The sequence below is a fragment of the Colias eurytheme genome, chromosome 16 (assembly GCF_061535395.1).
Source record: "Colias eurytheme isolate Ceu_HAF_F1 chromosome 16, ilColEury1 Martin Lab GWU primary, whole genome shotgun sequence".
Lineage (NCBI taxonomy): Eukaryota > Metazoa > Arthropoda > Insecta > Lepidoptera > Pieridae > Colias > Colias eurytheme.
In genome coordinates, this window is record NC_142995.1 from 7,514,980 (window position 1) to 7,541,688 (window position 26,709).

Consider the following 26,709-nt stretch of genomic DNA (forward strand, 5'->3'; position numbering starts at 1 on the left):
AAATATTACGAAAAAATAAATCTATTAGAATGATTAGAGATGTTCTTTTATTACTCAAGTTGAAGGTAAGATTTACGTGAAGGTGAACTAAAAGGAATTTGAATAGATCGAAATAGATTTCCTTGGTGATTTCTTCAAGCGGAAGGTCGCAGTTCAAGTTATTCTTATCGTTAAACATAGAAATACAATACAGGTAAAAGATAACAAGATATAAGAAACACAAAGGGACAATGTAACTATATTATCTTCTGCCATCTATATATCCATTTCTTTAATATTTTATCTTGGCATCGTACTTAGTAAATTCTATTTTGAAGAGCGCTTTAAATAGATGTCTATAAAGACTCAGTTTTTTCCTAAAACTACTTCAGATATAAAAAATAGAAGCCAACGACCGTGAACTCGTCCACGCTATAGTATAATTTTAGGAAGAGAATACTTTCTAAAATCTGTTTATTATATAGGTGCGTACTCAGGACTAGAGTGAGTTAATTGGAAACAACTGGCTCCTTCGAAAACTAAACACAGAAACAACTAGGGGAAGTACGGACAAAATGACAGGGTGTTTTGTTTTCCAATCATATTTATTTATTTAATGGCATTATAATCAGTCTCAATCGTTTATACTCATCTTAGGTTCATTGACTATCAGTAACACAGTCTATTAATTAAGTAGGATCTATAATAAAATATATAATAACGAAAAATATAACTAATAACAAAAACCATTTTGTCCATATAGTATGGACAAAATGACATATAAGATAAGGACATAATGACATACAAATTTTTAAGAGCAAAGTTCACAAATAAATCCTTTGGTCTTCTTTGGGACACCAGCACATGACGCATGAGCCCAAAGGTAACAAGTTACATCGTAACCAACCTTCACCGGGCTTAGAATTGGAAAAGACTATGGACACTATGGACAAAATGGCATACTGGCATACTATGTCGTTTTGTCCAATTTGTATGTATGTCATTTTGTCCCAATTCACCGAAAAACAAATAAAAATCATAATTCCATAAAATAACTAATGATTTCAATAAACTTAATCGAAATCACTGGATACTAGCGTAGTTTATCGATTTAAATACAAATAATTACAAATAACAACAAATAACTCGCCAGAAAATAGGAAAAAAACACCTGTAAAATAAATTTTTGAAGGCGAGATATATGTTTGAACTGGTAACTGCGGTGCAACTGTCAGAATGATGCTCAACGTCTGACAGGATTGTAAATATGGCTGCCGTCACGTGATACAGTCGCGGAGACGTAGCTAAAACCCGCCAATTTTGAAATAAGGGGACTATGTCATTTTGTCCATACATGTCGTTTTGTACGTATTTCCCCTACCTAGATAAAGAGATAATTAAAAGTATAAAGATTTATTTATTCATTTTTGTTAGACACAATACTTTGGAACGTGAATGCTTACCTATGTAGTACCTATGTACCTACTCACGCAAACAATATTGCACGCCTCATAAGCGAAGCGTTGAGGTGGGTACTACTGTCACTTCGCGCAAAACATCTGATTTTTCAAACTTAAAATGTCTTTATGTATCATACATTGCACTTGTAAGATAATACATACACACACATATTAAGAAAAAACACTATTTTTAACGTTCATGATATTTTTGATGTCATTTTTGTTATTTAAACTAGTTAAAAAACAGTTTAAAAAAGTTCTGTCTTGGACGTCCGTGTGTCTGTATGTGCGGATCCTTTTTCTTGTTAACACGATAGCGACCGAAATACTTTACTAATCGAGTCTTTTTTTTTCTCTTACGCTTGAGTATGCTCAGGAATAGAACCCTTTCATTTTTCAGGGTCTGATTCGATGTGGTTTAATTGTTATTAAATAAACAAAAATAATAATTAATAAATATTTATTAAAAAAAAATTATGAGGCGTGCACTTTTGGATTTTCCAAACTATTTAGAATTATGTACAATGTTGTTGAATTACAAGAATTCGATCGTAAAGCACTCTCTAATCTAATGCTTCGCATTATGAGTCGTACAATACGTTTGTGTTGTTTTTAAATAAGCTTCCTTCCTTATTTATTTTTAACAAACGCTACTTAACGAAAATGGTTTTATTAATAATAATTAATTGGTAGAATAGGAGTAGTTACTTTTAATTCTAATAACTATAATTGATAATTGTGATAACAGCAACTGATCCGGTCCGGCCGCACCCGATTTGGTTTTTGTAAAATCATGAATCTTTAAGATTTCAAGACTGTTTTGGCTGTTTCTCGTTTAAGAGTGAAATTGTCATATAATAGGTATAATTCTTGTATAGTATATAAAAATATATCCACATCCTTCATATAAATCATAACTGTTAGTTAAACCCACATTTATTATAATAGATACTACCAGTATATTATTATTAGTCTGTGATACTACCTATACTAGTATTAAAACCTCGGAGCAATTAACAGGCTTGATAATTGCTCCGAGATTAAAACTAAGTTAAGCAATATCACAGATAATACAATACCATGGACTAATAAATATATTTATTAGTCCATGACAATACTAAGTATGAAATATTAACGTTTGTATTTAAATTTTCAGTCAAGACAAAATCAAATAGACCGTTATCGATATCCAAAAAAAGGATTGCTACAGAAATCGTATTTCAAAAATGACCTACAATAGTCAATACATAATACACATTACACACATAGTTAAACTATGGTACCTAAGTACATACTTACCTACCAACTAGGTATAAATCGTTTTAATTACTTTTTTACTTGTTTTCAACTATGATATTACCTATACTGATAGTTGATACATAGGTACCTACATAGGTAATAAAAATAATAATGTTTCTATTATCTTTTAAGTAGGTACATGAATGCTACAAATTTAGCTTGTGTTCAGCGTATTTATGGAAAAAATATGAACAATGGGTATAGGATCATTAAAACCACAATAAATAATACAATAAATCAATAATTACCAATGTATAGGTACCTAGGTAGGTACACATGTCACATTGGTAATTATTGATTAGTAATTACCTTCTTGGTAATTACCAATGTATATATAGGTATTTTTATAATAGGTTAGGTCTATTATAAAAATGTACCTTTTTTAATGCAATGTTTCTGGCAAAGGCTTTTAAATAGGTAAGTAACAATGAATTCCAAATTAGGTTACACAATCATATTCCCCAAAAGGCCAATACAAAAGCGTTTTTATCATTTTACCTATGTATTGAATTATATTAAAATTAACTAATTTATGTATTGAATTATATTAAAATTAACTAATTGCAGAAAAATAATTTTGAATGCTTTCCGATATCTAATTTCTACTAATTCCTTATTATTTAACTAACACATTATGTATGTAGATACTTTATACAGGGCGTCCCACTGCCCACAGCCCACTGTTGGTATACTAAGCTCAAATGAGGTTATAGTTTGGCATACGCTGAGTACGTAAAAAATACTTACTTATAAAATTCCAGACGCATTTTTTTTCAAATAGATTTTTTTTTTATTTATTATCAGAAATAAAATAGGTTTACAGATATATTAGTGTACAGTTGTGAATTAAAAAACCACTGAGGTTTATAGTAATGTTCGTATACAATAATTTTAAAACAAAACAATTTCGGTTTAACTGTAGAATACATAAATTGAGTCTAAAGATTGCACAAAGATAACAGTTTTTTTTTATAGATCCTTATAACTATAACAACAACTACAGTTTGTCTAGATAATATTGCTTAAGTTTACGTTTTATGTTTATTTTGGTAATACAATTTCTTAAATTAATATCCAACCCATTCAAGATATCTGGTATCAAGAACGCGGTACGTCGTTGGCCATACATGTTTTTTGAGAATGGTTAATTAATTAATTTATTAAGAGTAGTGTTCCGTGTATGGTAAGAGTGAGAATTTAATGTTTGATATTTTGTGTTGAAGAAGTTTTCTTTGAGCAACTGAAATTCAAATTTATAATTAATTGGCAGGACACTGCAATGTTTGAAAAGTTTAGGTATGCCATTTTTAAATAGATGAATTCTTAAAACTCTATTTGTACACCCATATCAAGCAACCCGCCCAACTTTGCCACCAGCGCGTGAGCTATCGTTATTATGTTTTCATAGACAAAATGCTCACAGAGAAACGGTATATGCCGGTTGCGCGAAGCTAGAGAAGAAAACATGAATTTTCAGGAAAAATTTAGCAAAAAATTTTTGACGTAATTTTGTTGTTTAAGTATTTTTTACGTGATCAGTCAGATCAGTGTATGCAAAACTACAAGTCCTTTCGCTTTTAGTATACCAATAGCGTAGTATATTATTATTAGTCTGTGCCAATAGTGGGACACCCTGTATAAGTGCATTAGGAAATATACTCTTCCTAAAAAAAAATCCAATCTATTATTCTGTACATACATACATGTACACATACCTAATTTTATTAATATAATGTGATTGAGTTCATAAGAAATTTATTTATATCTGTAGACTATTTAATTGCTTCTACTAGTCTACAGCATAGCCCCACAATAACAATTTATACAGCTTTATCGATTAAAGTGTGTGAACCTTGCCCTTTAAAATATAAATATTTACCATTTCCTTGCCGCATATATGAATGATGTCTAGGTTAAAAAGGGTATCCAAATGTAAGTATGTAGGTAAATCCTAACGATAATCCACTAGGTCACCGAAGTAGAACTAATAACAGCTATTTCCTGCCTAACTAGCAAACTCGACTTCGACTTTGACCCAATTCCACCTTAAGCTATTTTTTAAATATCAAAGAAGACGTATTATGAAAACTGCCAGACATTTTCAACAAACCTCAGATTACATTTAATAATTATTTTTTCTCGTGATAACATTGCATCTTCATCAAAATCTCATCAACATTTTTTGAGGTCATCGCGAAAAGACAGAGACGTGTTGTGGGCTTTTACTTATTCATAACATGAAAAAATGATAGATATCGATAGCTTCTTGGGTACAAGCGCCCGGCAAACTTCTTGGCCAAAAAGTAGCTAGCCCGGTCAATTTTTAACATTCGAAGCTACATAAAGTCCCAACAGGCTGAATTTCTGTGAAGTTGTTGAAAACATAATTAATAATTATAAACAATGTCTAAAAGTTCCCCATCATTCCCCTGTAAGGAAAAAATTTTTTTCAAGGTCCAAGGTCATAAAAATGAGTTTTTCGCGATTTCCAGCAATACGGTAAGTTTTTATCATAAAGTACCTCAGGCAAAGATTGTAGATTTGATTTCTTGTAAATGAACCAGTAGATCCTGAGATTATCGCGTAACGCATTCAAACAAACAAACTCTTCTGCTAAATTATTATAAGCAGTTAAGTAATACATATTTTTATACAAAAGTTGAAAAGTATTTAGTATATTAAAATAATCTGCAAACAGAATTAAGAAAAATAAAATTCCTTTTGATATTGTTATGTAATATATTATATATTTCATTTAAATTGTAAACATAATTATCATTATAACAAAAAGTAAGATGTGATGTGAGACTTTTTGCTTTCTTGTAGAAGTGCAATAGAACTGAAACATATTGATAAATTCTTCCTTTTTATTTTGAACACTCACATAGTAGGTATTCATTAATACATTCCAATACAATTATTCAATATTTCATAATGAATATAATTGCTCCATAATAAATAAAATATTTTATATTAATTTAAAATTCACCAAATACTAAGAACCCACTGCTTATCCCATTTATATATTTTATACATTCACCAACATTTGATAATGCTGCTTTGAATATATTTACATATATTATAAACAAAAAATTCAAAGTCACATTGCAATCATTCCCCGTCATTTAATTATCTACCATTTATAACTAATAAGCCATTGTTTCACATAAATAAATAAGAACATTAACCAGTTAATTGTCTATGATCAGGACATAATTGAACTAAAAAACTAAAACAATAAATACTCATTATCAACACCAAGTAAACAAGTTAAAGCTTCCTATCATAAGTACGTCTTCGTTGCTCATCAATTTGTAAAAGGTAATATGTTCCGGGGAATAAGGTGTCTATGGGCCCAGAAGGCTTATAAGGAGCTGTGTGGTAGTTTTCTGTCCTTATTTGCATTATATCTGAAAACTTCTGTGGTTCCACGCTTATCCTCTTATCTAATAATGACAGGCTATCATGAAGGGAGTTTATTAATTTCTCTAATTTAGACCCTGCGCTCATGTCATTACAGATGTTAATTGAATACATTGTAGAGGCCAATCCAGAACCGTAAGAGAATAATGCAAACTTCTTTCCAATCAATTGCTCTGGTGATTTGCTTATTAAATATGATGCAAGACCTCCATATAGGGATGGTGTGTACATATTACCAACATTCCTAGCAATGTGTAATGAGGGCTTAGTTTTGGTTTCAAATAAATCCTTGCTGTAGGTCATAAAAGCCTTTTCTACATCTCTATCAAAGTAGGTATTTTCTCTTTTGTGATCGTTGAACTGTGACAATCCTGGGAATTGTTTTTCCCTCTCTTCTAAGGGAGTGTTTAGAAAATCATTAAAGCTGACTCTTCCAAGAGATTTCTGTACCAATTTACAGTATGGTGTGTGAAATAGCATACCATCCAAGCTTAACAGGCCTTTAAAATCAGGATCTACAGTTCTCATTTTTTTACAGAATAAGTTGTAGCAATTGTCCAATGCACTTAGATAACACTGAATTGATAATTTACCATCGACATATGGAAATTCCGAGGCTAGATCTGGCTTGTAGAAATCATAAGCGTGACACATATAAGAAGCACGAACACCACAGTCAAAGACCAAAGGGGCATCTGGTCCAATAAGCATGGCCACTGCTCCAGCACCACCTGTAGGCCTCGCTGGGCCTTTCCCATATACAGCAATATCTCCAGCAATGACTATGGCCTTTCTTCCATCCCATGATGAAGACTCGACCCAGTTTATAGCATTGAATAAAGCTGCTGTGCCACCATAGCAAGCATTTGTACTGTCAATTCCTTCTATATCTGTGGCTCCTTCTTTGGCAAACAATGTCATGAGGAAAGTCTTTACACTTTTACTTTTGTCAATAATGGTCTCAGTACCAACCTCAAGCCGGCCAATATCATGGAGATTGATGTTATTTTTTTCAATGAGTCTATGAAGGACAGTCATACAAATAGAGTTGATATCTTCCCTATCAGAACAAAAGCTCATTTTACTTTGCCCAAGTCCAATTGTATATTTTCCGGCTGCCACTTCATCGAATTTTTCCAATTCCACTTGATCTACATATTGCGAAGGGAAATATATTTCCATGGCATGAATGCCCACATTTTCTACTTTAGCTCTAGCCATCGTATTCAGGTAAACCAATAAAACACTGATGAATACTTAAACACAGAATTTTCTCAGAGTTAACTGTTTTGTACGTCGCGGACTACTAACGCTGAACACGTCTTGAATCAGACTCGCTATGCTCGCCTTACTCGCTTAGTACCGACGTCAGGCACAACGTAACCGGCACGCGATGATCATACCATTGACCTACTGCGGAACCACTAACCTAACTTTCTTTTACTCTTACACGAGTGTCCGATAACAATAATTACGTGGCGCGAACCTTTTATATGAAATACGTAATTGCCGTAAAGACTGGTAATTGTTTAATTTATAAAGATATACTTTTTATAGTTTGGGATTGTATTGAACTTTTTGACATGAATTCCTAGCCGGTGCTGTCACACCACATACATCAGTGATCAGTCATCAGTCATCACAGTGACGTATGACATCGAATGTTAAACGTTCCGTTATAAACAAGTTTCATCACATGATCTTCCTTTGAATTTTTTAATTTTACAGTTATGACGTCTTATGACCATGAAAAGAAAATAAGAATTGCAATATGTGTTCTTCCATAATTCAAAAATGAATATTTTAATATTGTGACTTAAATGTTATATTTCCTATTAGCGACCCCCTCCCAGCTTCAGACGGGTGTAAATATATGTTTATATATTATATTTAAATATAAATCTTCCTTTTGAATCACTCTGTCTAAAAAAACTGCATCAAAATCTGTTCCGCAGTTTTAAATATCTAGTAGGTAGGTTACACATACATTGGGACCAACAGACAGCGGGAAGCAAATTTATTTTATAGAATGCAGTGATTAGATTAATCTATATCTACCTATATTCATTTAAAATTATCTTGTATCACAATATCAATTAATTGTAATCGATCGCCTTACAAAAGGCTTGACCGATTTTTATGATTATTTTTTTGTGTATATTCAGTAGATCGGAGACTAATTTCATACCCGACAAAATATTAAGGATTTACATAACAGCTTTAAGTATAAAGTACGTCGTGTCGTCTAGGTACTAAGTCTACATACATAAGAATTATAATAAACCAACAGTACCTACCCAGTCATACAGTGATACAGTTTATAAATAATATTATTCTTAAGTAAGTATATAAATTTTTAGGAGGTAATAAGTAGGTACTTTCCGTGGACAATGCATGTTCTTTCTTAAATTCTAAAACAATATCTGTTGAAAAACAATTAGACGTGTCCTACGATCTCGATCGTGACCACGAATTTCTATAACGTAAGTATGATAAACTTTCACTCCAATAGCGGTCACCTTTCTAAGGTCGACTCGGTGGCCACCTAGCACTCAACCAGTTTTTATTGTTTACATAATTTACATTCGTCGCGGACGCTGTAGCTGTACCAAGTTCAAACGAATGGAATCAGATTGGTATCGAAGACATCTTACAAGCATCAAGAATCTATATACATATAATAAATCTGTAGAAGGGTCAATTCTGTACATTGAAAATATTGAAAAAATAAATAGCAGGGGGTGTTACTGGATCGATACCAAACCCAAATATGTGATTAAAAAAATTGTTGTCTGTCTGTCTGTCTGTATGTGAAGACATCACGTGAAAACTAACGGTTCGATTTCGATGAAACTTGGTATAATTATACCTTATTATCCTGGGCGTAAAATAGGATACTTTTTATCCTGAAAAAATACGTAGAAAAAAAATAATCTTAATTTTTCAGTTTTATCCATAGACGTTGTTCTGTAGAACCGCGAACACACGTTGGGTATTATTATAGGCCTAGCCGTATTTGGGTCCAATAGATATTTATAAGATGTTATTGTCAGAGTTACTCAAAATGGAGAAATAAACCATCCACGCGAAGACCGACATCCGCGCGGACGGAGTCGCGGGCGGAAGCTAGTATGTAATAATTATACGAGCGTCGAGCACATTGAAAGTAATATGTTTATTTAATACATATATACCATGGACGTATAAAAAAAGACGGACGGTATATCGCCTAAACATTGAGTGAAGCCTAGTAATGGCGGCGACACATCCATGTGTGTGTGCCATGTTGCCATGGCAACAGCTGTCCTGATGACAATGGCGGCTGTATTTTTTTCTATAAATTTTGCCGTAATAATTTTGTCATTAAAACATAAAAGAAATAACTTGCTTCCCTGTGGAATGTAATCCCTTGTGTTTTGTTATTTAAAATTGTACTGTTGCGACACCATTTAACCACGCAAGACGGCATTTTAAATATTTTTTGTGAAACAGTGACGCAGTTAATCAGTCGGTAGTTCACGACGTAATGGCGGCCGGCTAGCTTACTATGGTGAGAGTGTGTGCGTGTTTATTGTCTTTACACGATCGCTAGCTTACTATGGTGGCTTCACGTTGTTTGTTCGTAATACGGCGTCCGTCTTTTTTTATACGTCCATGACATATACTTATTATACTTATATGATAAATTACCATTTCCGGTAAATAAGTTTATCGCACTATTATTGAACTATCTTTATTTACGCTTCTGAGTTCTGACGGCATTTCAGTTCATGACCTGGTTATAATGTAAATCGTAATGTATGTATAGTTATTCTACATAGGTATTAAATAAGGAAGCGCTGTAAAACCTTGTACAAATAGATTTTAAAATATAACTGACATAAAACTTAAAGAAAAGTGTAAATGAAGCAAAAACTATGTTGATTTTGAGAACCTCTTTACATCAATAAGTATAAGTAGATACTGTACCTACATTACTGTTGCCTGTAGGTATCAATAGTTACTATCAATATACATGTACGTATAGAGTACCTACCTAATCTATGAATTAACAAGTGCATAATTTATTTCATTGTTTCGGCTTCACCGGGGTTAAAGAAGAATTTCGCAGATGTTTTTCTTGTAAGTACCTACCTAAGTACATATATAAATTTTAATCCATACTTAATATTATAAATGCGAAAGTAACTCTGTCTGTATTTTACTCAATCACGCCTAAACTACTGAACCAATTGGTACGGAGATATTTTGATACCCGAGAAAGGACATAGGCTACCTTTTATTGCGAAATATGTAGGTACCACGGGCGAAGCCGGGGCGGACCTCTAGTATTATATATTTTAATTTTAATATTTTAGTACAGCACGACGAAATAAACCATATAAATTAATAAGAACAAAGCTTTGTTACCATAATATTAAAGATGTAAAGATTTACTACATCGGCTTATTTATCAATGTTATTAGACCTATCTTCGGACTTTAGTACTTTGTCAGTCGTAAAGATCTTCTTCTTCTTCTTCTTTGTTTATGGCCTTCCCAATCCCATAGAGGACGGATTCTGCCAATGTCAAGTCAGTCGTAAAGATAATGAAATGTATTTCCAATTGACAGATTTAAGTGTGGTTTCCATCGAGATAGAATGTACTACGTACTAGAGAGGCGATCGCTACTACACTCTCTTTAACACGAGCTAGAGGTAAGAATCACAAGTCTCTTTAGTCTGTGTCGGACTGTGCCCCCCGCTTGCCGCGTCAACACGTGTTATTGCTCTGTTCAAAATGCCTTCGTGTTTGCTTAGATATTGTTTTAACAGTTCCCATAATACAAACAAAGCCCGAGGAGTGACTTTTCACCAGTAAGTTTCCTTATTATGAGTAAGTCATGCATTTTACTAATATTGTTATCATTTTGCGAAAAATCACCACGCGTTCTGCGTTTCGCGCCATTTTTCATAGACTAACAGCACAGACGTGACACTATCGATGAGTCTGTTAAAAAAATGTAACTGGATTTTTTTAACTATGTATATACAATATCTACTAGGAAAGATTACCGTGGTGTAGTACCTAAATATTTATACTTTTACCCGACTACGCAAAGTAAAACGGTAGGTTATATTAAGTAATATTTATTTATTTACCTATTTTTATTTATTAAAAAAAGCCTAATCAATAGTTGTTCCAATAGGATTTATAAATTATTATGCACAACAATTACAAATAAACACAACATTCACAGAAACTAATACAGTAAAAGTTCCTTAATCGCGCTTCCTTTATTCGTGTTTTCACTATTCGCGGATTAAAAAAATGCGACCCAATTTCTATATTCACGACTAAAAATTTTTTTTATTCGCGGATTTAATAAGTACATACATAATAATAAAATTATTCCAATAGGTATCTTACCCAATATCCTTGTCAAATGGACTAATAAGAAAGTAAAATAGATCTTATAACAAGTTAGCCTAAAGTACATAATATTATGTTCTTAAATGATATCGCCGAGGCCTTTGACACAAGCCGCCTTTGTCGCAAGCCACCTCTGCAGCGATTGATGTTTTTGAGAATGTAAATAAACAGAATGGAAGCAACCTTATAACTCAATAAATAAAGTATATTTTTAAATGTAGTTCCGTTTATAGTAAAGTTACAAAAATTGTGATCGAGTAAGGGGGCGTCCATAAATTACGTGAGGTGTTTTTTTAAATTTTCTGCACCTCCCTCCCCCCCTGGTGAGATGTCGTGAGAATTTATTCAACCCCTCCCCCATCCTCGAATCTCGCGTGAGATTTTTCAAAATGTGAGTTTCTTATACGTAAACGCCATCAACATTGAATCATCGTATCCATTTAAATTACATCATGAAGCAAAAACTGATAAAACTATTGATTACTACACAAAACGACAAAAGCTTAATAAATTGATATTATTTAAAGGAAATTAAAATACATAGTTTAATATAAAATCCTCGTTTTATTAATTCCCTAGTATCAGTACCACCAGATAGTACCGAGTAAACAGATTGCACAATGTGTCGCATCTGCACGCATTGCTTAATCTTTGAACTTGAAGCCACGCCTCGCTCGTTCCACACGTACCCCACCACATCGGCCGCGCGCAATGTTTTTGTTTGGAATAACCCCTCTAGTAATATATCTCGATGGTGGTTTCGCAAATATTATTTACTTTGGACTTCGGTTTATAGTTACAGTCCTAGTTAGACAACATAAATATTTTTAATACCTACAGAACAGATTACCTACAACACGAATCTATGCTGTGTAGAACTGGAATTATCCATAGTATGTGTATTGTGTAGTTTCAGCGAAATATTTTTATGGTCACGATTTACAGAAGTCATGACTTTAGAATAATAAAATTCTATACAATCGTATTAACTATATATATTGAATCTATACATAGCTACCATAAATTAACACATCATTAGAACTAAGTATGTATTAATTTTTTTATGACAAAACATATATCTGAAATAATACCTATGAGACATGCTTGAGACATGTGAACACTTATATCTTTGCAATAAAGTGAGTTCCTACCTTTATACACACAGGATGCGAAATGCGAAATAAAAGACTGTAAAATATAAACTTATATCTCAATAATTTATTTCAAAATTGTGATTATGGTTTATGTTGATTGTACTTTAGAATTATATATTTACAATAAATATTATGTTAAAATATAGATGACTTCCGCGGACCGTTTTATTTCATTATTTTGTCCCGGTACAAACTTATAGAACTTCACACCTGTAATTAACAATAATATTTATAATTATAACACATATTCTATTCATATTCTATTAAGTATGTATTACTATTTATTTTTGAGTGCTTAATAATTACCTGATGGATTCACACGAGTTTCGAATTTATCGTCATGGCCCTTAATGTTCCTTATATTTTCTTGGTCAAATAACTCCTGTAAAATAACATTTATTGCAATAAAAATTCCTATAACTCAAAATTAAGAAGATAAGTATGTAGATAACATACAGGTATGTTATCTACATACTTGACATGAAACTCAAAATTAAGCAGATAGGTCTATCTGCTTAATTTTGAGTTTCATGTCATGTCAGTCATGATATTGTATCCAAGTTAATAAAAAGTAAAAACCTTCATTGATTAGAAATTTCAAGTAAGTAGGTACTTAGTAGGTAACCATAATCAAATCATCAATGTCACCAAACTTAATAAAATAAAATAAATGAATTTCTTCTAACGAATCAAAGAAATATATTTAAAAAATACCTGAACGATATAGTTTTGTTTAGGTATTTTCATGTCATCAAATGTAACTTTTAAAGTGTAAGGTGCGCCGTCATCTCGCCTGTTCACAAACGCGACAGCGAAGCCCGTAGAGAGCTCTCTGGTCCATATCTAAAAGATTTGTACTTTTTAATTTACCTAATAATAACTAGTGTTCTTCGACATTAAAGAATATCTTAGAAGCCTTTACGTCATGCACTCTGAAGTCTTGGTAAGAAAGTATTATGGAACTGGACAAAAAATAATAATTACAATTTGAGGCAAATACAATGCATTTTATTCATTTGAAAGGTTTACTATTTAAGACGTTAATGATATAAATTTTGAAAATAGAAAATAAATTTTCAAAACTTCCGGGTTCGATTCCTACTGAGAACTAGTTAGTTATAATATTTTTAATGATTGACTATGATTTTTAGTCGCGTCATATAAATTCTGTTTCTAAGAACCTTAGCTAAGAACAGATCTTCGTATGTCATATCTTATATATTCACATGTATTTTAAGACTTTATACGACTGTACATTAATGACAATTTTATATGTATATTACATAAACAATTCTTACCTCACATTTAGACTTGCTCCACACCCTCATGCCTTGCTTACCCAACTCATCTTGATCTACTTCGATCACCTTAGAGTTTAGTAGAATCTGTTTAAATTCATCTTTTATAGTATCAAGGTCTACACTCATCATTAATGGTGCAGCCAATATGGACCAAACAGCCATTTGAACACGTGCTTGATCTTCCGAGAGACCAAAGTTTCCGATTAGCAACTGAAACAGGGAATATAATGTTGTAAAGAGAATTCGTCGTTTTATAAATTTCAATGTTTTTTTTTATAATTGTACGTTATTGCTATGGTAGGCACTACTTCTGTCTTTAATAAAGAATATTAATGGCCGGTGTGCTTCTGAATAATATATTAGGATTAGCCCATCTATCAGTTAATATAAGTAATAATAAATTTTTATTTTCTGTAAATGACAGACAGTAACTAATAATTCCAAACACCTGTTTGGTTATGACTTATGAGTTGTCTACCTAGACAAATCATGGATGAACCGAAATAAAAAATAGAAAAAAAACTACCGTTTTATATATATTTCAGTAGCAAATTCGATGACTCTAATTAAATAACATATTCCCAATCACCTATTTTACAAAATACCTACCATATCAGGATCATTCCAATGCCCTGGACCAGCATAGCTCGCCAACTCCGGTCGGTCAGCGAACCAATCCATTATACTTGTTAGAGACGCCCAAGAGTCCTGAATGTCATCCGCATTCCGCCATAGATTGCAGTGCTCCTTTATGGAAGCGTAGTCCGGCTGAAGTCAAATTAGTAAATAATTATTTTTCACAAAAAAAATGTCATATAAAAAAATGGTAGGCACTAAAATTTTCAATTAGAAAGTATCGTCAACGGTTCATCCAGCCATAATTTCTGGGGTGACAAACTCAAAAAAAAATACAGTCGAATTGAGGACTTCCACGTTTTTTTAAGTCAAAATATTTAAAAACAAATATGTTTAGATAGGTAGTTAGGATAAATTAATTTAATATGATGAAATGCCTTGCTGATAATGTGCTGTTTGACACTTTTTGACGTTATTTTTCATACACTATCTCAAACTTAATTTGCATAACAATATAAGCTAAATGAAAAATATTTTGAAGTAGAAAAACCCGCCGTAAAGCTTTTATGACTTTGTTTGAAAAGTAAACTCCTTTTAAAATGTAATAGCAAATCATATTTTCCTCGTCTTCACCTTGTCTTGGTAGGCCGGCCAACTACACGAGTACACCATTGGTCGACCACTTTCATTCATCATTCTACCAAATTCCGGATAGCCTGAAAACAATTATTATTATAAGCGGGTATTTTTACAAAAAAAATGTTGTGTGGTTTTATGAAACCACGGTAAAAGTGAAACTGTTCGAACGGTTCCGAACACTGCTTTGTGTAGCGCATGTCGCTTGACGGTCGGCTGCCGAGTAGGTATACCTACTCGGCAGCCGCGATACACGCGACATGCGCTACACAGACCAAAAAGTTTGAGACGATGTAATAAAAGTTTCACTTTAAAAATAATTACGACTGAAATTAATACGATAAATTTCATAAAACGATGGTAACTAAAAGCATATTATGTATATGTAATTGATTTTACTTTTAAGGCAAATTAGAAGGGCATAAGTATAAGACTTTTCTTATTTTGTGCACAAGGGTACAAAAAATTCTACGTTCTTATTTAGTATCTAGTTACGCTATGCTATCCAATGTTCAGAAACAACATAATTTACTAAAATTCTATGGTCTCTAGTAATTCCGTTCCTAATTCCTATGATGACGGTTAATTTTTATTAAAAACACCACTCTTATTAAGTACTTTTTAGTTTTTTTTTACTCTGTAACCAAGGTCTTTTGTATGAACTTTGGGTATTTACCAGTATCCATTTTCGATACTTCAACATTGCAGCCATCCAGTTTGATATAGTCGACGCCCCAACCCACAAAAGAGTCGATGTCAGTTTTTTCATGCCCAAGAACACCTGGGTATCCCGCACACGTTTTATTCCCGTAGTCTTGGTATAAGAAGAATTTTAAGCCTTTGTTGTGTAACTGAAATTTATATGCTAAAATTCATAGATAGTTATATATATCACAAATATCTCAAATCTTTTTCTTAGCGAGTTAATTAAAATTATGTATTATAAATGGATAGTTTTGATGTCATGTGAATTTATTTGATTTTGTTTCATAATCCCTACATTTTCTTAAACATAAATACTTTCGACCAATGCACGACGTACATAATAATATTTTTTTAAATTATGGTAGCATCCTCAATCTCTATGGAATTTTAATACAAGTAGACCATAGCAAAAAAGTGATCACGACATCTAATCAAAAATTATCCACACTACAAGACCAACAATACATTCTTACGTAATCCCCGATATACTTCATGCCGTTCGGGAAGCGAGTCCCGTTAGCGACCAACCGCCCCTCGCGGTCACGATCATGCTCCATCCAGCAATCATCTATACCGACGTAATTGTACCCCGCGGCTAGGTAACCGTCGCTTATCATTTTATCCGCAGTCCGTTTTATGAGAGTTTCGCTGTAAACAATATCTATGTTACCTATGGTACACGACATAACAGGTTGGTACTAATCGTTTATTAATCTGTTTTATTTAATTGTGCTAATGATTTATGATATATACGTAATGTACCGCATTGGTTTTCAATTACTTTTTAATTGTTTTATCATTTTAACATGGAACAGTTTAACCTAGTTACATTTTTTGCGCCTGTTAAAAAAATTGTAGCATAAAGGAAAAACTATCGCTTCGGGTCAATTTTACAACAACTTTTAATAATTTTAAAGGTGCAAGTCAGAAATACGCTTATTCCAGATGCAACGCTTTGGTATAATACAACGTGTGATACTACTTAATCCTCCTGGATGATTTATTAGAAAATCGGTGGTGTAGAGGTCTGTCAACTAATCATAAATATGGAAATTAGCAGATAAACTGTCTAAACTTCTATCTTGTGCAGTAATAATAACATTTATCAATCGTAAAAGCGTTGTTTACATTAACATAATAATATGATAATGCTTCTCTATTAAGAAAAGATAAACACTTTCAACTATCGACCCAAATGTATGTTTTTGTTGTTCCTGATCTAATATTGTATAAAACTTCAAAATATTTTAAAACAACAATATGAACATTTATTTACCTTATACATTCATCGGGATATTTCTTACAATCTGTAATGCATCTAAACCGCTGCCAGGTCAACCAACCCATGGGCGGAGTCAGAGCCAAGCCATTATCCAAGGCAAGCACCGAACCCACCGTCACGCACAATAATATCACAACATTGTACTTCATCTGTATTGAATAAATATTACCGCCAATATAAATTACAATTGTTACACAAAGTTTAAACTTAATAAAAATAGTATTCGATTAGTTGTAATCTAAAACTTATAACTAGGCTGTTAAACGTTTAAGTTCAAAGTAACAATCTTCTTCGTGAATAAATTTTAAACGCGTCCTAAACGGACATCACATCAATATACAACTGTCTGAAAATTGCACCCGGCTCGCTGTCGTTGACATCGGCAAGTGTTATTATTAAAATTTAACAAGATAAGTAATTTAACAATATAGTTAAATCGTTACTAGTTTGAATGCTAGCTTTATGCTTTAACTGATCATAATGTGAACACGTAAGTTAATAAATATTAATTAAATGGGTAGTTACTAGTTAGTGATTAATAACACAAAAATAGTGTTGTCGATGAATCTACTCTGTAAATATGTAACTACCCACTGTTTTACTTTATATTTACGAAGTTTTTTTTCTTCCAAAATCTTTGTCTCTTACAGCCCTGAGCCTGCAATTGACTTTATAGACTGCAACTGTAGACTGCTCTTACAATATTAAACTACAAACACACCTTGATATTGATTGTAAGATTATACAGATTACCTACCTTACAAACGACTCGTTATTATGACTGAGCAAAACGCAATACATGTGTGTTTAAAATTCTACAATATATGCATTTGGAGAAGGTGATAACATGGGAATGTTTTTAAGAACGCAGCACGCTATTACTATTATCTATCTAGTTGGTATCTAGTGAATTTTAGTAGAATCGTGACATGAATAATAATTTGAACTACAAAGTAGGTTTACAACTTTCAATGTATTCCAAATATGAATATTATAGGTTAGCTCAAAGTTCGTTTAAGAATCAAATGTTAAATTGCTCATCCTATGTGAGCCCTACTTATTTATACATTGCTATGTACCTATTAACTGTGGTAATACTACCCCTACCTTAGAGTATGTATTAGCTAATAGATACATAGTCTTAGGGGTCTTAGGACCCCTACTAAATATTAGGTATATGAAGGCGAAATTTATTTAAGAAATAAGAATGTATGAATGTATGGTGGTCTTTCGCGCGAAAACCACTAAATAGATTTTAATGACCCAGCTTTTATACCAGAATAACTATATATACCTACCTATCTACCTGTCTATACGTGTGCTATAAGTTATAGAAATAGGTACATACTTGCTATCGCCCGCGGGTTCGTCCGCGTTTGAAACCGCGCAGCATAGCTAGTAATATAATATACTTACCTTTTGTGTACAAGAATCTTATTTTTCTAATAAATATTCATATTTTTAAGGAGAAATGATTTATAACCGGAGATAAATATGAATAATGAATGTAGAACATCTTTACCTTTGTCGTGATAAAGCGTTTTCCAGATCCATAATCACAAAGCTTTCTTTGTCTATTGTTTATGCCGACACGGGCTATTGAACTTACGCACGTATGTTGGTACTTGTAACATGTTACATGGTTCTACATAATTCCACATCAAAATGTAGATTGGTTAGGCCGTTTTCACATTGTGTGGGAGGACGGGACCAATTTATGAAACATGAAGGTAAATGTAAATTCCTAGTCGGATTGCGTAATTCAATGATGTTTCGAATTACCTACAGTAATCGGTTGGTTTGATATCTTCAAACAACAAACTGCTGTTATCAACATAATATTATCTTAATTTCTGTAGGAATTTCATTACTCCGGTCGAGTTACTGAGGCGTGGTCATAAAAAGGTCGAAAGTTCAACGAGCTGGACAAACCCATTTATATGTTAAAATTCTAAAACTTAAACATAGGAAGCTGAACAAATTTGTATCAAATAGTGGGCTGACTTTTCTTATTTCGTTTAATTAAATTTCATTTTATATTGTAAAAGAAATGTCTACATTAGTTACTATTATAAAAATTACAGGGAATATTAATTATTAAGATTTAATTAAACTTTTCAAGCCATTTATGAATTAAAAATATCATCAAATCACATTTCCATAATTTATTATGTACATCCACAGTGTACATCATTATCATTTAATTTACCTACTCCTACTACTAAAAGGTCTACTGATTAACTATCCGTTATACATTTTTTTGTAAAAAGAAACGATTAAAACTAATCAATATAGAAATTTCATATCTACTAAGTTATAATTTACAAGCTAAAAAAGGTTAGCAAGCTATTTAGGGCACCTTGTACCCTCATACAGTTGTACAATATTTGAATTTTTATGTAAACAACACAATAATTATTAATGAATATCGTAAAATTTAATCACCACATTGCAGATTTTTTATTTACAATTTACATTTTTTTTAAATTGCTTGAAAAAATATTATTGTAGTGACAATAAAAATATTTTATTTTAAAAATATATTATAGCGTAACGGAACTCTCCACATCCATCGTGCGGCGTGCCTATAATGGAACGCAAACGCATCCAATCGTAAACAAAGAAAACCGTGCCGCCGCCTGAGACTGACGTTAATTTAAAAAATTACAAAAACAATCGAGCGTGCGATTTAAAAAATTCTAATAGTGATTTTAAAAGTGGAATTATTATGTGAACCTTGAAGATAATTGATAATATAACAAATATGAGTGAAATAAATTTCATAATCTATAATTAGATTTAATATAAGTGATATCGCCAGCAGGAAATCCCGCAGGAAATGAAGACATACAAGTCGCGAGCTCGCAGACTTTTAATTTAGTTTCTATTTGCAAAAACCATGGGCACGTTGTATAAAGAGCTTTTTAAATTATACGACTTGATTCAAAGTGGCGAATCGAGGTAAAACAATAATATTAAAACGTTGAACAAGTACAATACTGTCAATAATGAAGCTACTAGTGAAGTTTGTTTATTTACAGATGTGTTGATCGGTATTTGAGTGAAAATACAATAGATTTGAATATAATTTTACCATGTAAGGGTATTGGAGTTTTACATTTAGCTGTAGGAATAGAACCATTGGATAAATCAAAAGAATGCACTGAAATAATTTTAAAGAATGGAGGAGACCCAAATATTATGTAAGTTTCATACCATTTATCCTAGATTAAATTTACCTTTTACCTTATAATACTTAATTAATTATTTACAGAAAATTCAATTAGTGTTTGAAATATATTTATTGAAATTATTATAATTAATTATTAAAGTATTAAAGCTGACAGAAAAATATTACTAGGTCAGGTACAAAAATACAATATTTACTTTTCATAACCTTTCAAATTTACTAAATTACTCTATATCGAAGATAATGTAGGAATAAAAAAAATATTTTCTTATATTTCATCACTCATGTATTTCATAATTCATACAAGTCCCGAAAATCAAATAAGCAATTTATTGTAGTAATGACGATGGTGTGACACCAGTCCACATAGCTGCAATATGGGGCAGGGTGGATAACCTAAGGCTGCTGATAGGCTGCGGAGGCGATCCATACCAGAGAGACCTGGACGGCTTCTCGGCTTTTGACTATGCTGTGCGGGAACAGCAGTGGGAGGTGTACGACTATCTACATAATGTAGTGGACGACAAGGATGACTCGTTTGGGTCGCACTGCGCTTATACTATAGATTTGGGTGAGTCAATTTGTATATTTATTTGTCAATTTTTGTACCACAGCATGTTAAAAAATTTCACAAGTAAGTATACAATAAATGGATTAAAACAGTACATAAGGCAGCAATTTATGTATTTTGAAATAGTAAGGTAACCATTCCGATAACTAAGTTTAAGGGAAAATAGCAGAAATGAAATTAAATCAAGGTGATAAAAAAAACAATTTTTAGGTCTTTTAATATTTTCAGTTTGTTAATTGTTAATTATGAGCAAAAGCGTGAACGGGAATAATTATTTTTATTTTATTTTACATTGAAAATTGAAACAAATTGACTAAAATAAAAAATCTTAAAATCTGATCAGTCATTCATTCTTATTTATTTATTATTTATTTGTTTATCCTTTATTGCTCTTAGATAAAGTCGTAAAGATAAAGTCGTTCTTCAGTTATAAGTAGTATTACTAAAATTTTATATTTTATATAGATAGACTCAAAGAAATTAAATGAGTTCAAATATGGTTCATGGTACAAGGTGCATGAACAGGTGGTCCCAATCTTATAATGGTGCAGCTTTAAGTTCCATCTGTTTGCAATACTGGTATATAATTGGCAAGTTATTTTGAGCAAAGCACCTGCCACTGTTTCTTATACATTGCTATATATGTATATTTATATTTGGTGTATTATGCCTTGTTTAAATCATCTCTTGGTTTTTATGTAATACTGGTGTAATTATATTGTTTACAAATGAAAATATAATTACACAAATGAAAATATTTTACATAAAAATGCTCACGAAATTTATCAATTGATTAATTATTATTATTAATGCTTTCTTAATTTTATTATGTAGTAAATTTTATTATTTTATTTATGTACTTAAGTACATAACAAAAAAAAATTATTCCATATCTGATGATATTTGGAATTTTGATACCTCAAATAAAAATTGTTTATTTCCTGTTTGTTACAATGCAATACTTTTTTAATTCTGACCTTTCCTCCTTATCATGTATATTGTAGAGTTATGTGTTTTATGTAAATTATTTTGATACACACCAAATAAAATTGCTGTTTTTTCCTCTTAGATGAGGGTTGACACATGGTTAAAACTTAAAATCTTTAATTTAGCAGGTTTTAGGTTTGATATAAAAAAAATACATTTATGTTAGGTACTTAGTAATTTCCTACGGACAGTTTCTTTTACTTATATTTTTAAAATTTATATTAATTATTAAATAACTAAGTAAATGTTTAAAAAAAAACATAAAATACATGTTTTTTCTTAAGTTTAGATATAGGTAGGATACACTAATTGCAATTACCAAATTTTAACGAAACACAACATAACCTTACGCAAGAATTTCGTAATATAAACAACTTGATTTCAACCTGATATGAGTCACACAAAGTTTAAGTTTCACAACACTTCCTTTGTGAATGAATCGCTAAACAAGTTCTTGCGGGAACAGATCTCGGCTGCGAGCTAGGTAATTCGCGAAAGTAAAATATTTATAATTTTTCCCACACTGCACTTTATAGATTGGCAACTTATTTTCCTGCCATATGGGGTATAATAGCTGAAAGTGTAGAATTTACTTTAAAAATTTGCTTAATCTTATAAAGTTAAATCTGGCTTATGTAAAATGTAGCTCGCAAGTAAAGACAGTAAAAAAAGACTAGCTAGTTTTTGTTACTATCTTTACTTTCAAGCTACAGGATGGTCTTTATTATTCTATAAACAGCTATATCAGATACATAGTAGGTAACCATGATAACCTACATATTATATTATGTTAAAATTATTTTAATTTAATATAATGTTAAAGAAAATGTAACTGTCTCAATTTTTATAATCCTTCAAAAAGTTAACCTCATCAAGACTTCAGTATTCCAATGCTCTTCATTTACCTACCTACTTTATTCACGCATAAAAAAGATAATTGATGAAAGTGAGCAACAGCCGTTAAAAAGGATGTATAAATTAAAGCTCTTGTATGCATCATTAGGAAATTGCACACTCAACAGAAAACGATGTACTCTACCTACTACCCAGTACCCATTGTTGGCTAAAGAATATAAGGCCCTTCGCATTCCTAATCGCATTTTTTTACTTATTCGTGGAATATTCTCTTTTGTATCCCCAAAGTATTTGTATTTTGTAGATTTGAGTAACGCAAAAAAAAAAACAGATATATACATAATATAGATTTATTATATTTTTTTTTTGTTCCGTTTACTTTCATTACTGCAGGTATAGTACCTATACGTATATTAAAATTTCACGTAATAAACTTAACGTATGAATATTAACAAATAAAATGAAAGCTTTGCACGCATAGAGATATAATAATCTATTATGAAAAATGAAAATAGATCACAAAGCACTTAATATTAACATTACATGATGCCTTACATGATGCACATAAAGTTGGTGTTACAGATACAATATTTGTATATCAATTATGCGTGTTAAAGCGTATAAGTACAGGTAAACTTCCTGAGAGCCTGTTTCGTACAATACGATTGTGGGCTCTTCATTGTCTGTATGTTTGCATATCACTTCCTAACTTTGTTGACAAAGACACGCTTTTCAGTTTTCCATAGTTGTTAGTAGATTATTATTCAATATTGTCATTGTGTAGTTAGAGCGAATGTTCGTTATAATGTACATAGGTACGCAGGGTTTATTTTGTAATGTGTTTTGTTTAAAATAACATTTAAATTTATCAATACAAACATTGTACTTCGGGTTCTTACGAAATCTTTAGGTATACTTACCGTTAGCAAAATTACAGAATTATCGAGATCTATATGGTCATAAAATTAAATTGATTCACACAAGATGCATGTTTATTAGTTTTTTCCATAATATGTACTTTATTATCGAACCCACGCACGGTAGGGAGATTGTGGGCGTTGATCATTAAAATAGTTGGTAATTTATATTCGACTCGACTGCGCCAAAAACCAAAACCTGACGGACTTAGGAAGTAACAATGCGGAGGCTTGACCGTAATTGGTAGCTTTCCTAATTATTATGCTAAAGTGTTTCGTCCGGTCGCCGATACTTATGTGGGCGATACTTATGGCATAAATGGTAAAGGTTGGATATTTATTATGAAATGAATTGATAAAGACCACGTACATATATGGATAGTTATATTTCAGACAACGAATACAACTTTTTTGTTAAAATAAAAATATAACAACTAAATTTCTAAGTGTCTTCCTTATTTTATTCTTTAAAATATCATCATTTCGATTCATTAAATTATACATTATGAACTGAAAAACATTCAATGAGTTTAACAAACATTATAATTTAACCAAATTTTGTATCGTTTTGCAGACAAAATTTTAGTATCAACAGACCAAGTAGTGGCAGAATATGAGCCCGTTACCAATGACCAACAACAACGTATGTCCATACGAAAATCTGACATGGTCCGAGAGTGGTGCGAAAAGAACACCTTTACCATGAACAAACTGTACCCCACTATACTCGGAGACACTTATCTCATAGACGAGTCTGAACCCTGGCTGGTAGACCTAACAAACCTGAACATCAAAGATAAAGAAGATCTAAACGACACAATAAACACGTTTAAAACGTGCAAATCGAAAGCAGAAGTAGAAATAAGCGGCATCCAACCTCTAGAACAAACGGTGGACAAAACTACAGAAAGTAATGATCTCAAGCAAAGAATTAGTATGTACGAAAACTTCTCTCTACCCGGATCTCCAAACTGCATCACGCATGTTAATTACCATTCGAAGAGTAGTTTGAAAAAGAAGAATTCGTCTAATTTCAAGAGCAGATTGACGGAAGAGTCTCTTATAACGGACGACAATTCAAGGGATTTGGACAAAGCTGTGATAGTGATGCAAAATAAGACGAATGAATGGTTATCGTCATGTAGTGATGAAAATAAGGTTTTTAATACAAGACGCTCGTCAGCTAGTAGTGGTGTGAGCAGTAACTTCTCTGGCAGCATTGTGCTTGCAAATGTTCATGAGGAATATAAGTATGAGGACAAGGAAGAAGATGTTGTGCTTATTGAGAAGCGATTGAAGGTTTCTTCTATCGTGTAAGTGGCAATTTTTAATTTACGAGCTCTAATTTACTCAATTTTGCCTCCCGGTTCATCAACTCATTTAAATCGGTCGCTTAGATGCATGTAATAACTACATATTTCAAATTTTATTATGTAGTTTTTAATTAATTATCACATCACCCGTGAGCTAAAGTAAATAGTACCTAGGTTTAGTAATAGTCATGTAATCAATGACAAGTATCATCAAAATCCGTCCAATCATTTTCCCATGTAAGAATAAGAAACACAAATCATCATTCCCACATACATACTTACAAATTTTCGCCTTTCTAATATTATTTGGATACAGCTGTATAATATACAATTCTTTTCATATCATTTAAACTAATTATTAATAACTTTCCAGATTACCAGTAGACGAAGCAGCAGACCAAAATTCCCCCGACCAAACGATTCTATCTGTAGCCTCATCACTACCTCCATCCATGGAGTATGACACCAACACGCTCAGAACTGAACTGACCAAGCTGGGATTCAAACCTGGACCCATACTCGATAATACTAAAACACTGTACTTGAAAAAATTACAGGCGTTGAGGAAAAACCCCATTGTGGCCAAGAGTAACGAACAAGGCAAATGTGAGTAAAAACTGTAATAAGTATAAATTTATAATTATTGTGAATGTAACCTTTTTTTTAAATTGTAACTGAAAAAAAAATGGATGAACATCATAAGATACAGAACACTACTACATATGGGATATGGGTTCCTTCAAGAGGCGAATAAATAGGCATTTTCTAGGTAGACATGATTTACCACCATAGACCGCGTCACCGCTTTCCATCAGGTGGGACTGTAGTCAAATGTCTTCCTATCTTAATATAAAAAAACATCAATAGATTCCCACTTTATAAGATAGACCATAATATTTTTTTATGAAAAACCTTGAAAAACAACTAAACAATTATATTATAAATGTAATGTAAAAGAGGATTGTCGTAGAGATGTAGAGAGGATGTCTTCAGGATATTTCTCAGATTGATTAACTCAAAATACGAAATAAAAAAAAACACGTAAAAAATAGAAAGTGCTTATTTTAATTCGTGTAAGATGTATTGAATGGTCTTGTTTTGACTTGTGTTATACTGTTAAAATTTTGTCTGAGAACCTGTTTAGTCGGTATTTCGACAAATAACAAATGAAACATTTTTAATAAACAGAAAGTTTTTCCTGTTAAAAATAAACCAAACAGGAAAAAGAAGCTCAAGGAATTGAACTACTTTTATCAATACAATTTGAACCTTTTATTAATAAAATGAAATAAAGCTTTCGGTTCAATTATTATTAATTATTAAATTATTCACGAAGATTTAAATAAAAAATAATAATTAAACTTTTTAAATCTAGTTATTTCTCTTTTCTCTACAAAAAGTTTGTCATTTAAATGATAGTTGACGGAATTGTCACTAATTATGAAATTATTTATTTTGTAAATGCATTTTTGGTGTTAATCTTATATTTTTATTAATTTAGTTATAATGATAGTTAAAACCATAAAATTACCAAGTAAAACATTAAAATTGCTCAAGAACGGTAATTTAGATTAGAAAGTTCTCTACTTTTGTAGTCAATACTAATATTTTTTATGGAAAGATTTGTATTTATACATATTTGCAATGA

General features: G+C 31.7%; 3 protein-coding genes across 4 annotated transcripts in view; 1 reads left to right on the forward strand and 2 right to left on the reverse strand.

Moving 5' to 3' along the window:
* Positions 1–5,457: 5,457 nt before the first annotated feature.
* On the reverse strand, positions 5,458–7,768 carry Hmgs (hydroxymethylglutaryl-CoA synthase). The gene has a single exon (XM_090110772.1). The coding sequence runs from the start codon at positions 7,380–7,382 to the stop codon at positions 6,009–6,011; it is 1,374 nt and encodes a 457-aa protein (XP_089966898.1). The 5' UTR covers positions 7,383–7,768; the 3' UTR covers positions 5,458–6,008.
* Positions 7,769–12,780: 5,012 nt separating this feature from the next.
* On the reverse strand, positions 12,781–18,092 carry LOC149901918 (alpha-N-acetylgalactosaminidase). Its single transcript, XM_090110657.1, has 10 exons — positions 17,986–18,092; positions 17,223–17,377; positions 16,420–16,594; positions 15,918–16,092; positions 15,239–15,321; positions 14,639–14,797; positions 14,027–14,239; positions 13,443–13,571; positions 13,035–13,110; positions 12,781–12,938 (listed from the first exon to the last, which is right to left on the reverse strand). The coding sequence occupies exons 2-10, from the start codon at positions 17,375–17,377 to the stop codon at positions 12,859–12,861; spliced, it is 1,245 nt and encodes a 414-aa protein (XP_089966783.1). The 5' UTR covers positions 17,986–18,092; the 3' UTR covers positions 12,781–12,858.
* Positions 18,093–19,847: 1,755 nt separating this feature from the next.
* The window catches only part of LOC149901919 (uncharacterized), a 106,145-nt gene continuing 99,283 nt past the window's right edge, over positions 19,848–26,709 (forward strand). For both annotated transcript variants that reach the window (XR_016457590.1, XM_090110656.1), the window contains exons 1-5: positions 19,848–20,189; positions 20,270–20,431; positions 20,757–20,989; positions 24,323–25,061; positions 25,435–25,667. Coding sequence is in view for 1 of the 2 variants with exons in the window: in XM_090110656.1 (XP_089966782.1) it covers positions 20,128–20,189; positions 20,270–20,431; positions 20,757–20,989; positions 24,323–25,061; positions 25,435–25,667 (1,429 nt within the window). In the remaining variant the exon portion in view is untranslated. The remainder of the gene's footprint in view (positions 20,190–20,269; positions 20,432–20,756; positions 20,990–24,322; positions 25,062–25,434; positions 25,668–26,709) is intronic.

What these genes read in the sequence shown, in the direction of transcription:
- Hmgs (XM_090110772.1), bottom strand. Translation starts at nt 7,382, where the DNA reads ATGGCTAGAGCTAAAGTAGAAAATGTGGGCATTCATGCCATGGAAATA.
- LOC149901918 (XM_090110657.1), bottom strand. Translation starts at nt 17,377, where the DNA reads ATGAAGTACAATGTTGTGATATTATTGTGCGTGACGGTGGGTTCGGTG. An exon ending in GGAGCAAGTCTAAATGTGAG is followed by an intron (nt 13,572 to 14,026) that starts GTAAGAATTGTT and finishes CAAATCTTTTAG; the next exon opens with ATATGGACCAGAGAGCTCTC. An exon ending in AACTCGTGTGAATCCATCAG is followed by an intron (nt 12,939 to 13,034) that starts GTAATTATTAAG and finishes TGTTAATTACAG; the next exon opens with GTGTGAAGTTCTATAAGTTT.